The sequence below is a fragment of the Solea solea genome, chromosome 19 (assembly GCF_958295425.1).
Source record: "Solea solea chromosome 19, fSolSol10.1, whole genome shotgun sequence".
In the NCBI taxonomy this organism is placed as follows: domain Eukaryota; kingdom Metazoa; phylum Chordata; class Actinopteri; order Pleuronectiformes; family Soleidae; genus Solea; species Solea solea.
The window spans coordinates 6,719,381-6,733,512 of NC_081152.1; the positions used below are offsets into that span (position 1 = coordinate 6,719,381).

Here is a 14,132-nt window from a genome sequence, read left to right on the forward strand (position 1 = left end):
TCCAGCGCTCGAAAAGCAAGCTACACACAACGACAAAAAAACCAACAAACCCGACATCTCACGCACCAAATAAAGGGCTGCTTTTATATTTGACATTATCAAATATAGGTTTTAATATGTACGTATACTCTATAGAAGAAAAGAATGCATACATCTATATCAAAGTTCATTAATATAGCATCACATATAATTTTTTTTTCTTTTTTACGTAAGTGTTCATAATACATTTACTAGTGTACAATTTATTCTTGTATCCTTTACAAATCCACAGTATAAGTTTGTGCCTTTTATTTAATCGTATTTATTTGTATATTTAGTTGTTGTGTTTTTTGCAGAGACGGGGGGGGGGGGGGGGGGGGGGGGGGGGGTCGAGGTGTGTTCCTTTACTTAAGGCCTTTCATGTACCAATAGTGTTTCACAAAGTGCACCAAGGGACAGGAGGGAGGGGGGAGGGTGTGAAGGAGAGAAGGGACGCTTAGGAACACACCTAAGAAGTGAGAAGGGAAATAAAGATTGTTTTACTCTAAAAAATATGTATATATTTTTTGTTTTTGGTTCTTTATAAACACGGACTCTGAAATAAAGCACTATAAAGTAATCCTCTCTACTGTTACTGTTTATAAGTGCGTCCACTTGGTCTTCAAGAGGGAGAAGAGTAAAGAAGAGGAGAGGAGAGGAGAGGAGGAGGAGGAGAGGAGGGTTACCAGGGCAACCGTATCCGGTGGTCACCACTCTGTGTGGTTATGAAATGGTTTGTCCCAGGCGCTGACCGCACGCGCAACTGTTAAAATGACGGACAGCTCTCGAGTTTTCATATGTACAAGCTCCGCCTCCTCTGTGGCCCGCCGCCCTCGTCGCGAAGGCCGTCCGGTGATCTTGATTTCTCGACATTCTGTCCGTCGCGCTGCCGCGGTCAGGCTGTGACGTGACCCCCTCCCCGCAGAGCGACGTCCTTTCCTTTTTCACTGTGTCCAGTGAGAGTGGAAATGTCCTCTAAAAAAAAAGTCTGTCTGCTTTTAAAAACACACACACTCTCTCTCTCACACACACACACACACTCACACAGCCTCTCTTTCAAACAGCCATGCATCCACGCATGCACAGAGATGCCCCCCCTCTCCCCCGCACGCTGTGAATAACTGTACACTCGCAGGCGCCCGGCGCTCGGTCTCGCTCAGCAGTTGCTGCTGTTCCTGAACTCTCCGTTCTCAGTGATCTGCAGTTTGGTGGGGTTGGTGGGGGAGATGCCGTTGCGGGTCTGCATGCTGTAGCGCTCCTTCAGCTGGGTCAGAGCGCTCATCAGGCGGGCGTTGGCTGCGTCCAGCGAGGCTATGCGCTTCTCCTGCCAACACGAGCACAGTCACACAAACACAGTTAAAGACAAATCCTTTTTTTTTTTTTTTACTTACAGTGAGTCCCTAAGTGTGAGCCACTGCTGTGCCCCGATCATCGGTCACATAATGCATGATATATACTACAGACAGCCAGCTATTGACAGGCGCGCTCTGTCATCTGTTACTGTGGGTTGAAGTCAACACAGAGACAATCTTTTGCGAGATTGCGACCTGGTCCGGTGGTGGCGGTGGAGGCGGAGGCAGAGGCGGAGGCCCTGCCATGCTCCACTGGCATTACTGTATTTCTGTTTGTATCTGCTAGTGTGCCGCAGATCAACCCATGCACTTTATAAACCATGTGCAATGAGAGCAATGTGCAATATTACGAGCATCTTGGAAACGGGAGATCCGCAATAGCACTCGCACTTTAGCATTAAATGATCTTTAGCACTTTTATGCTGGGCACTGTGGCACTTTATCACCCCAAAAATGCACTTTAACTACCCTGGCTTGTCATAAGTAACACGTTTTCTGGTCTTTACTGCTGTCAGTGTTCGTCTCCCGTCTTATTTGTTGTTGTCTTTGTTATTTTTACCTTCCTGCCAAGGGACTGAAGATGGAAATGGAAGAATTATCTATTATAAATGATCTATAATCTGTCTAGTAATTATGCCTGGTCCATATTTTAGATAAATAAATAAATAACTTTTTGCCATGTCAATGTTTTTTGTATACTACACTGTATGTATAATTTTTCTGTGCAGCAACAGTCAAATAAAGCTGTATAGAGCGTAACTGGAGGTTAGTGTGATGTTTTTTTTTAACTTGTTCCCAGCATCTTTTAAATCTCAGTCTCAGTGTGCATATCAGACAGGAACATTAAATGTAACATAAGGAATGAAAAGTTTATCAGGAGACGAGTCATTCCTTAACTCTGCCATAGTTTTCAAGCAGCCTCTAGATCAGGGGGTCTCAAAGTGTGAGCATCACGTCTGGCCAGTAGGGGGCCCAGTCATGAAATGTCCCAAACTTTTCAGTAGAGGTGGGCGATATTATCTTAAAATTAGATTAGAATTAGAATTAGAATTAAAATTAAAATTAAAATTAAAATTAAAATTAAAATTAAAATAAAAAAAAGATATTAGAAGTGGTAGTAAAATATGATGGATATTTTGTAGAATTTCAAAATAAAAGTGTCTGTGTTCATCGTGAACAATATATAGTTCACAAGGGTTAGGGAGTATTAATGACTCAAAATTAACCTATTAAACTAAAAAAATGAAATTATAACTTGACATTAAGTGGCGAGTTTGAGACTTTTGCTCTAGATTACAACAGCAAAATAGAATTCCTGAAATGATGGCACCTAGTGCGCCGCGAAGGGTTGAATTCTAGCGTACGTACATTTTACACATACAATAAATTTCAAAAAATACTTATGGACTTTACGGAGAAAAACAAATCAACGGCATTTGAGGTGCTATTTTTCTATAAATCATCTCTGTTTTAATTGTATTCATCACGGTTTTGTTGAGCGATCAATTTCAGAATTATTTTCCAAACTCTGTTACAACAAAGACTTAAATCCTTGATGGTGACAGTCATTCCCACACAATCGTTGCTCTGCTGCTTGTTTGAGATTCAGACTTATTTTAATCAAATTACTTTGAGAAAATCTTAAATGAATAACAAGCGCTATGGATAATACATGCGTTACAAACAGACAGACACTCGATGAGAATCGTGTGAAAGTATGTTTGATGAGAGAGAGTCGGAGGAAGCTGAAGAATTCCGCTTGGTCAGTCAAGCCTGTCGGCGCCAGCGCTGAGACGGCTATGAATTAAACATCTCTCTGTGTTTCGGTGACCCTTTTGTTTCCTCGAGCAGAAGACGCAAGTGACAGCTCATACAAATTTGAAACACAGAGACAAAGTATCAACAAAAACCATCTGCAACCCGCACTGGCAGGCGTTTGAAGCGTCCTGTCAGACAGAGTGACGCAGGAGGACGAACTGACCTGTGCGTCGATGATCTTCTGTTTGGAGTCCACCACCGCCTGCATGTCTGAATGGTCCTTCTTTAGCTCCTCCTCCACTGACATTAACCTAGAAGTGAAAATATCACATTTTATATCCACATTTTTATTTTATTTTGACCTTTTTTCTGTTTGCTGCGTGTTCTGCCACGAAAGCTCTTTCCGTAGCAAAGAGCAAACGCACAGGGAAACCAAAACAAGACAACAATTCCCATGATCCCACGTTGCTTCCTGATGTCATCAAACTAGGTATTATGTGGTTGTTTTGATTGAGACGAGCCTTGCAGCAGCAATGACAGACTCTGCATTAAAGGGAGGCAGAAAACTTCTGACCGTAGGTGTGCGAGTGAATGGTTGTTTCTATATGTGACCCTGTGATGGACTGGTGATCTGTCCAGGGTGTGATCCTGCCTGTCGCTCTATGTCAGCTGGGATTGACACAGCTCTTCCTGTGACCCCTTATGTGGAGGATAAAGCGGTAGAAAGTGGATGGAGGGATGATTTATTTCAAGGGGAAACTACCTGAAGTCACTTTATACTGGAAAATATAATGTCACCTAATGTTAGATAATCATGTTTGCTAGTTTCAGTCAGGAAGATAAACATTTCACAATTCATTGTTTTGTCTCCTGAACATAGGACAGTTTATAGTATCAGTAGTATTAGGGTTTATGTGTGCCTACGTACCTCGAGACTAAATCTCAATATTTGCTCAACAGCAGTGAATGGAAATACATATGAACGTGTATTTTCTATGAGAGAATTTTAGATTAAAATGAGTGACACATTTGAATGTAAAATTAGCCAGTGTTTCAAAGTCGTGACTTCTTCCCTTACCGACTGATGATGCTCTTCATCTGAAGGTCCTTGTCGTCCTGCTGCCTACGCAGTCGCTCCTCCGACTCCTCCAGCCTGGCCTGGTACTCCATCAGCACTTTCTGCGCTTGCTCGTCCTGACCCTTGAGACGGGCCTCGTACTCCTCCAGCTTCTGCACCGACGCCCGCAGCTTCTCCTGCAGCACTGCGATCTCCTGCTGGTACTGATTAAAGAAGCAGTGGGGATGGTGGAGGGGGGGTGTGGGAGAGAAAAATCATCACCATCATGATAATCATCGCCGTTGTCAACCCTATCAGCGGGCGCCCCTTCGTCATTACAACAGCTGACAAGAACAAAGAAGAAAGTCTCTTACTCTTGATCATCTCCGCCTAGAATTGAGAGAGAGACTGTCTTACTGTAGGATATCGAACGCCCTATTTGCGAGCAGTTTGCCATCAGAGCACTTTCAGACTCATATCCTGTATCGATGCACGGCCAAACTGTTGTTACCAGTGATGTGGAGGTAGAAGAGAAAAGGAAGCTTAGAGAGAAGAGAAAGGCCCAGATGAGCAGAGAGAGGAGGGATGGATGCAGTGAGATTAGAGTGCAGTCTGTAAATTAATCTCTCCCTGACCTCTCGCTGGACTTCCGCGATGCTCGTGAAGAAGTGTTTTTAAAAACGAGGAGGGGAAAGGAACGAAGCACTCAAATCTCTCCTGGACACAAAAAACACACGTCTTGTAATAGTTATGGAAATAGTAAAGAGAGCTGTGTGTGGAGCTACACTACGCTGCTCGAAACTGATGTTTACCATGTTTACAGTTTCAGTTCAGCATTAACATACAGAGCAACATTAAATATAAACTCTCCATTAGCTGAGGATAGGGGTGATGTCTTTAATTTTACATATATATGTATGGAAACCAAAGTAATGGAACATTTTAGAGCCTTAATTGAGTTTTTACAATGAATCCTCAGGGGGACATGCATCACACTGACGTCGATTAAAGTAAAAGCTATATTGTAATAAGTAAAAGATGATATTTCAGTCAAGAATTAGATGGTTTTGTCTTCATTGAATATTTGTAAACAGTTTGACTGATGAATTATTACAATATTAGGTGTACTACATTAAAATATACATAACTAAACTTAAACTGCAGGTTTTCCTGCATGCAGTTTGATTCATTATTCATTTCTTGCGTGTTAAATGCATGTTTTTTCCAGTGTTATGACATTATCAAATACTCATATTGGTCCTCAGTATCAACGATCAACAAAGACCTTTAAGTAAATCTGACAAAAAAACTAGTATTTAAGCTTATTTGAAATTATGATAAAAACTGAAATTAAAACGCTCCCTATAGCCGTGTAAGTGTTGACATTTTAATCAATAGCCAAATTGTAAATGGCATTTTCAGACAATAACGCACAAAATTAAAAGTAAACCAGCTGATCAGCGGAATATCGTAAATCCGAGCACGTTCCAGACAATCAAAGCATTCCCGAACAATCGGATTCAGTCGGCACTGAGGCTGCTGGGATCGTTTATCTCTCGCTTGTCACCTTCTGCGTGTTTACCCGCAGCCCCGCTCCCCTCTGCCCGTGAGGAACAGTGACCTCTCGTAGGTCTATCTTTTTCATTTCTACCGTTCACTTTCTTTCCTTTTCTTTAATAACTCTCCGCTCTTGTCACCGGGACTCATGAGAACGAAGAGCATGGACTGCGTCTGTAACTGCCTTTGTCCTGCACCTCGGTCCCTGCCCTGCTCTCCTTCAAATGCACAATGTGCCGTGTGTTGCCACTGTCTGTATTCTAGATCTTCATCTACCTATCTGTCCTCTGACGCCAGAGGAAATCATACATCTGAAGGTCGTTTGCTGTTTAAAAAACTAAATGCATGTATTTTTTTGAAGCTGAATTCAATCTGCTGCATTGTGACGTAACACAGTGCACAGACGTCTAAAAACATGAGTGTGACTCTGAGCTCAGCATTAAAATATTCACCCAACTATTTGATCCAAAATGTTTTCCTTTTTTATGAAACATGGGAGTTAGACTTCAGCATGGGAGGAATAAACATGGAAATCATACACACAACTCCTTTTTTTCCCAACGTAATTCAATCAAAAATCTATTTGACACTAAGAAATTGACCAACATGTACACCAGACAGTACATGATCATCACAATTGTGACGTAAATGGTCTTCAAAATTCAATTTTAAATGTAAAGAATAACTTTAATATGCAGTACGATGACAGGCTGAACACTTATGAAGACAAATTACTGCTACAGTAGGAAAATACAACAATATAATATCTTGCTTAATAAAGGTTAAACGTCCAATTAATTGTATTTACTGTCATACAGTAAGCATCCTCTATCCTTTTTATTTATTTTTGTGTTATCTCAACGTATCAATCCGCTGCTTGGATGGAAACATTGAAAAACAAAGCGTTTTTGTGTTGATTTCGGTTCATATTTGCACTGCGGTGAAACTTGACGCATTCGAGGGGGGAATTAAAATTCCTGTGTGGCTTCATTGGTTATCGACTACGAAACATATTCAGTGTTTTATGGAAATGAATGTGAAAGTTTGGGACATGCATTGTTAAAAGTGCACGCACTGTTAGCTGCAGCCTGCGTCTGAGCTGCTGTTTTCCCAGTCCTTGTTGCTGCTCTGCTATTTTAAGGTGGCCGCGGCTTCTCTGGTAAGACCCAAGTTATTGCCTTCTTTGGTTGCTCTCCCTGCCAGGGCTGCTGGCTTCCATAAAGCTTGAGCTATGTTAGGATGACAGGTTTGTATTCATTACGAATAAGGAAAGGAGGGGGAGAAAGGAAGGGGGGGTGGGGTGGGGGTGGCAGCCAATCAAAGCATGGAAGCGAAAGCTGAGGGTGAATGTTTGTAACGGTTGCTGAGAAGAGAAGGGAGGGAAACGCAGGCACAGGAAGCAGCGAGACGCTTCTCTCTGTCTCTGTTTTTCCCACATTATAGCAGATCGGCGACCGCACACAGGCTCAAACACGTCTGTGTGGATGTACGGCATGTGCATACAGACGCACACACACACACACATACACACAAACCTGCTTTGGGTTTTTGTCTTTGCTAAAATAGTATGGGGGGGTGGAGGTGGAGGTGAAGGAGTTTTCACAGGAAAAGGCTAAAAAACATGAGCTTCAGGAAGATGCTGCTCATCTTTAGAGTTAAAAAATAACATGTGACATGTAAGGACTACTGAGTTCAACCCATAGACTGTACATAAGAAATGGCCATAGTCTTCTTGTTTGAAGTAGCAATTAGCCACCAGGGGGCGACTCTGCTGGTTGCAAGCCTCCCCCAAAAAACAAATTTGAATTAAAGTCTATGGAAAAATGTTCCATTCTCACTTGATTTAAAATGTTACTAGATCCAGGTCTTCTTCAATAGAACGTGAAATTCTCATTGAGATTAGGGCTGAACCATATTTGAATAAATATCCAATTGCGATTATTTTTGACAGGAATTGCGATTGGGATATGATTTGCGCTGCGGGAATGGTCGTTTTTACATCATTCTCACTTTCATTCAAAAAACAAATTTCAAATGATTACAGTGTGACATTTGTGCAGATCTGTGAGAAACAGAGACGTTCCCTTCAGTCTGTAGAATAAGACGTGTGTAGATCGACAATTATTCATCTAAAAGGAAATTTGGCTTTGACAAATATTGCGATAAAATGTCGATGAATTGTTCAGCCCTATCTGAGATGAAAATAGACAATTGAGAGGAGAACATTTGACGTGACACCAGTGTGACTGACAGCTTGTGTCGTCCAACAGCAGCAGCCTGGCTGAAGGTGACGTCTGAGAATGTTCGCCTTTTTAAAAACTGACGTCAAATTGTAAATCTTGAGGCTTCACAATAAGAGTTTGTTTTGCAAAAAGGAGACCACGCCCACTTTCAATATACAGTCTGAAGGTCAAAGCACATTGGTTTTTAACTCTAAAGATATCCACAAATTATTAAGGGACTATTATCTCTCTCTGCTGCCTTTTTGCCACGTATACTTTGTAGACTTCCTCTTTGAAAGGACAGAAATGAGTTGAGTATTTGGACTTTTCTGGATCAATTTGATTGATTCTGGCCTGTTCTTTGGCTGATTTAAAAACAACACAGGGCTTTGAGAAATTGTAACAATTCCCAGACACAATTCTCCGTAAATTCATGCGCTAAATGATTGATTGAAAAAGTAATCACACAGATTAACTGTGCTGCTCCAGGTCCTAATGGTGATATTTAATCCTGCCCTCTATATTTAGCCTCACCATTATGTTGCCGTTACGTTATAACTGCTTTCTGCCATTATTGCTATTGCTATGACTCTCCTGCAGCTGACAGCCACAGCTCGGCGCTGGCTGTGAAAACGGCAAAAACAACATCGCCGATAAACAGCTTCATCACTGAGGAACCATTTTCCAGAAATGCTGGAGATATGACAGGGTCATACGCAGTGCAATGTACCCTACTAACCTCAATTTTATGTCATAACTGCTCACAATAACAAGCTAAACCATATGGGCAGGTGTTCCTCTGTTTGTTTCTAATAAACCTCTGGGTTAAGAAGACGGAAAGGTCAAAGTGGGAATAAACACAGCAGATAATTGAGCGCGTTCTAGAGATGGAGGGAGCTAATGAGAGGTAAAGAAGGGAAAGACAGGTCATTACAGAGCTGCGGCTCAAGGCTGAGGTGGTTTGTGAAAAAAGGAGGCGCTAGCAAAAAGGACAAAGGTTGGATGAGGAGGTCCGTTACCTTGTCCACCCGATTCAGATCCTCTCTGTTTCTCAGTGACTCAGGCTCCATCAGCTCATGGTCTAAATAGTGCACATTCATATTCAATAGCCAGGCTGCTGTGCGGTCCAGCGCACTTGGGTTCACAGGGGAGGGGGCCTAGTGAAACCAACACAATACACACACACACACATACACGTACATGAGGTGAGTGCAGGTGACAGGGGAGGGGTGGGGGCAGAGGGAGGAGGAGGGAGGGAGGGACGGAGGGGGGCAGTTTGCAGCAACAACAGCACAGAAACCAACAGAAATAAGCTTGAAATGCACCAACTCCTCTGGACTGAAAGCAGCAGGTAGAATGGATACACACACCTGTCCTCAAGCCCACACATGCACCATAGCACACACACACACACACTCTGCAGCACAGATTTACACACATGTGTGTCTGTGTGTGTGTGCACCTACACCGCCACCGTCAAACTCATAGGAAGGAAGGAAGGAAGGAAAGGGGAAATACTGAGTAATTAAATGAATGGACCGAAACCAGCCTGGAGGCAGAGGCTGAGACGGTGGAGGTGGGTGTGTTTCGATCTGATGGGCGGATGAGCACAGACGGGGGCGGGGGGGGGGCTGTGGTGTGTGTTGCAGTGGAAACACAGGATGTTAATACGCCGATTTGCATTGGAGGGTGAAATATCTGAATGTTAATGACTGCAAACAGACAAAACAGGCTCAAAGTGAGCCTGCACGTGAGAATGTGAACAAAACTTTACAAAGTTGTTGCCTCTAGTGTGTTTATCACCAAGTGATGTTCAGCATGTGACTGTTTTAATAATATACACTATTTATGATCCAGATGTGCTATCTACTGATCTGTAACACAGCTATTGAATCAATACATCTTATTAAATGTCGTCTATATCACCCATGAACCATCCGTATAAACTGAGACGGGGGTCAGCGCTACAGAGGTCGCCATTTTGGACCACCATGGTTTTACAGTAGCCCACAATGGACAAACTAAATATCCCTTGAGTTTTGCTGCTAACTGAAGGCTACAAAGTTTCTCCAACACACCTGGAAGGGAAGGGTGAGGTGTATTTTACATACTGCACCTTTAAAGCCACCACATTGAAAAAGCCCTGCACTGAACAATGGCTGTAACAATTATCTGATTAATTGAATTATTCTTGTAAATGACTCTCCAATTATTAAGCAACATTTTGCGGTTGGGAAACAGCGATTTTCTGAACCAAAACTAATCAATTCATTGAGAACTTGAGAACTTAAACAAAAGATTAATCAATAAGGCAAATAAGCAGCTTTACATTCAATATACAAATGAAATGAAGGTGTGGTGTTCCGCTCTGTGACAGCTTCACAGGGAGTAAAGCCAGGGAATATGTTTCAGATGCAAGATGTCACCAAGGGCAACCACTGACCAGATCTTTTTTTTTTTTCTTCTATAAATTACAACCTAGAGTTTTGACCTGTCAATAACAGACACAGACTTCCACCAGGACTACACACTACATATATCAATACATGTTTCCATGAAACACATACTGGTATAAGTCTGGTTAATAAAACGCTAAGTGTGCTTCCGACGCCCCTTATTAATCTCGGCCCATTTAATTTGACCAGTAAAACAGTGGTGCAGCGATGAGCTGCCTGTATGCAAATTACCGTCATTACACGCACAATGACTGCAGTTCATTAAGGCACAATGTGTGGAAGTGTCTGCGCCGAGTTCACCCACGCAGGCCCCTGCTCAACATGCGATGAGACAAATGGGCACTTTGTAACAGCAACACTCTCTATCACTGCAATTTCAGGTGATAGACGAAGACAGCTGGAGTTGCTGTGCAGTGCCGCGAAATAAGTCTTTGGCTTTTGTTGTTGGAGGAAAGTTTTTTTAATGAAGATCTATAATAATTTGTCAGTCTCTCTTTAAGATAGAACCAGAAATATGAGGAATGTGTAGACTAAAATAATAATAATAATAATAATAAACAACAAACTCTTAGGGAGACTGTCTTGAAGCTTTCTTATAGTTTGTTTCTTTAGATTGAGGATTTCTTTCTCTTGATCCCACACTGCCTCTATCACTGTTCAGGTCTGGGCTCTGTCAAGGTCAGTCAGTCTATCTATAACTGTCAGTGTTTTATCACCCGTTTTATTTTCTAAATATGATTTCTTATGACGTGCTTGCGATCAGCGTCGCGCTGGAGAATAAAATCATCGCCAGTTTTTCCAGAGTGAAAGGCAGACCGGCTGAACTTTCTCGCTGATGCAAAATGATCATTTTATTTCTGTGATCTTTGGCTCTGTGAAAGAAATGATGAGATTGAAATGTGGTTTTATATATCAGCAAGCTCCGATGAGTTCAACTTGCACACCTTTGTCACAGGAGCCATTTTTAACATGAATTACTAAGACAAACAAAGACTTTTTTAAATATCACATACGTATTTCCTGCATTTTCTGGTTGTACCCTAATAATGAAATTGAGAAACAATTGTATATAATTATTAGAGCATTTTCAAAACAACAACTCTAATAGTGGACCTTTGTAACTGTAACTGTATGCTAAACATGTGTAGGCCGCAGTCGATGACCAGTGTGAACTTCGTACCTGTTTGTGCTGAGCCCTCTGTTTGGTCTCAGGACTGTCACCTTTGGAGGAAGACGACTGCTGTCGTAACCGAGCGCCACTGCCGGGCCAGTCAGGGGATGACGTGATCATGCTGCCAGAGGAAGGTCGGGGGTAAGGTCCACTGTTGAGCAGATTCGGGGGTGTGCGGCCTCGGGTAATGCTCTGTGGGGGCGGTTGGTCTATCCTCCTCTGTGGACCGGCGCTGTTCTGTCTGGGGACGGTGGGCTGGTGCTGTGTCTCAGTGAGGGACAGCTGTCGGCGGTTATACTCCCCTGGACGCCTGGTGTACTCGTCTCCGCTGCTGCCCCCACCTCCGCCTACTCCTGCACCACTGTGGTTCAGGAAGGTGTGTTTCCCCATCGCTGGTGCCTCCTCGTTGTTGCTATGGGAACTGACAGAACTATGGCACTCTGAGCCCGAGTCGTTCATTCCACGAGGGGAGACGGGCAGGCAGGCCGCCATCTGGTAGACTGGATTCTGGAAGGAAAGGGGGGCAAGTAGTTGGGCGGGTCGACCTGGTGTACTTTCTGCGCCTGGTGTGGATGGGGTCTGGCCTTGCCTCCTCAGGGTGGGACCTCCAAGGATGTTGCCTTGTGGGACTCTGGCCGACCAGCCTCCACCCGAGCCTGGCCCTTCACCCAAGGTGTCTGAGGTGCCAGGACTTGGGCCACCTTCCAGACTGCGTGGGTCCTGGAGGTCGACCATGGACAGACTCTTGCTGCCATTGGCCATGCCAAGGTCTGGCTCGTTGGTCTCTGAGTAGCTTGAGCTGCGTGCTGGGGAGGGCTGGATCCCTGAGCTCCGTGTCACAAAGAATATGTCCTTGTTTTCCGGGGTGGGGGAGGGTAACCGGGTGAAGTCAACCAAGCTGAAAGAGACGGAGAGAAAGTAAATCTGGTATTCATATAAAAATCTCTTCAGTAGTCAAAACTATTTTGTTTGTGCCTTCATCAAGTTATCATGTTGTCCTCTGAAAGTGAATGAAAATGAGAATTTATGTGTGTTTACGTCCACTGAAAACATTTTAATTTAGTTCAGAGAGATACACAGAAAGGGTTGCAAAATCAAAAAAATCTGGGTCGCCACACAGGAAAGGACAATAAGGCACGACTTGATGATGAAAGTAAAGAGCAACAGTGGCTGTTGAGTCTGTTATTGTAGTAATATTTGCCTCTTGCACTAGGTCGAGGACTGTTATCATGTTTCTCGTGCAACGAATGACATTTCAGTCTTATGATTTAAAAGTGACGGTTGAGGGAAACCCACCAATACGCTACCTACTGGAACCTGATCTCGGCCATTTAATGATGTGGCAGTCTGTGCTGCTGCTCATCCCAAGAGGCTGCGGATGCCTTGGACCAGCAGAATTCATCCTCTATCTCACCAGTAGCACTCTTGAAAGGAGTCTCACACTAATTTAACTGCCTTTCCTGATTGTCGAGGCAGTATAAGAGTCATATTTGCGGATCTTGTAATGGTTCATCGTATTTGTGTGGAATTCCCTCAGAAGCTACTGCACATGCACTAGCATTTGGTGTGGCCAGTAGGGGGAGCTACTGACCGCGGGGAGTTATCTCAGAGACATAATCTGAGATCGTGCACCCCGCTTGTTGAAATGCGCTGCGCGTGTTATACGGTGAAGATACTGACGAGGTTAGAACTGACTTTATTGAGGTGTGTTCACCGAGGTTCATGTTTCTGCCAGTAAGGGCGATGTTATTAGCATCGTAGCAGGGAAATGTTATTCAGCAGACGAGGAAGGATGCAGCGAACTGATGATGATGATGATGTTTTTTTTATTGCGGTGCTGTGATTAAAGGAAAGAAATCAAGGTCATCTTCATTCCCTATTTACCAAAATGCATGATGTTGTCAGATGTATTTTATGTGTTAGTCACACCATGCTCATCTCCTCCTCTCCTCCTCTCCTCCGCTCCGTGGCCTCCCTCCTCCCCTCCTTTCACTTCTTTCTAACCTCCCTAATGCACCATCTCTGCCCATTTCTCCCTCTTGGCACCGTCTCCTTTTCCTTTTTTTTTTTATTACTTTTCATGTCACTGGTTAGTGAATGATGGACAGTGAGGTGAAAATGGTGACCTGGGCTCATTTGACTGCTATATAACTGTTGAGTAAAACAGCAACACACACTCGCACTGACACACACAGGTCAATATATGGTCAAACACTTCCCGCGATTAAGTAAAGCAGGTCAGCTCTGACATCAGGTCACGCAGGGCCATTAACTTATTAGTTCTATTGATTCTGGGCCCCTGATGAGAATAATGATGTCAGCTGTCTGACTCTCTTCCTGTTGTCTCATCTGCCTCATGATATACACACACTATGCTCTCATCTGCATAGCGGAGACGATGAAGTAAACAAACAGAGGGGGTGAAGTTCTGACTGCGGCGTGGACTCACCAGACAAACACTCAGCACAAGTGGGCTGGTGGTCTGACTTTGAAGAACAATAGACAACGAGATTTACTGGCAGCAGATGTTTTACAAATGGG

At 43.3% G+C, this 14,132-nt stretch overlaps 1 protein-coding gene across 8 annotated transcripts in view; it reads right to left on the minus strand.

Annotated features, from left to right (window-relative positions):
- Nucleotides 1-1,104: 1,104 nt before the first annotated feature.
- The window catches only part of LOC131445993 (disabled homolog 2-interacting protein-like), a 152,654-nt gene continuing 139,626 nt past the window's right edge, over nucleotides 1,105-14,132 (minus strand). For 7 of the 8 annotated variants that reach the window (XM_058616835.1, XM_058616837.1, XM_058616839.1 and 4 more), the window contains 5 exons: nucleotides 11,601-12,489; nucleotides 8,984-9,121; nucleotides 4,207-4,409; nucleotides 3,352-3,439; nucleotides 1,105-1,342 (listed from right to left, as the gene is read on the minus strand). In XM_058616835.1, coding sequence (XP_058472818.1) covers nucleotides 1,175-1,342; nucleotides 3,352-3,439; nucleotides 4,207-4,409; nucleotides 8,984-9,121; nucleotides 11,601-12,489 — 1,486 coding nt within the window. In that variant the 3' untranslated portion in view covers nucleotides 1,105-1,174. The remainder of the gene's footprint in view (nucleotides 1,343-3,351; nucleotides 3,440-4,206; nucleotides 4,410-8,983; nucleotides 9,122-11,600; nucleotides 12,490-14,132) is intronic. The other variant, XM_058616836.1, reaches the window with a different exon arrangement.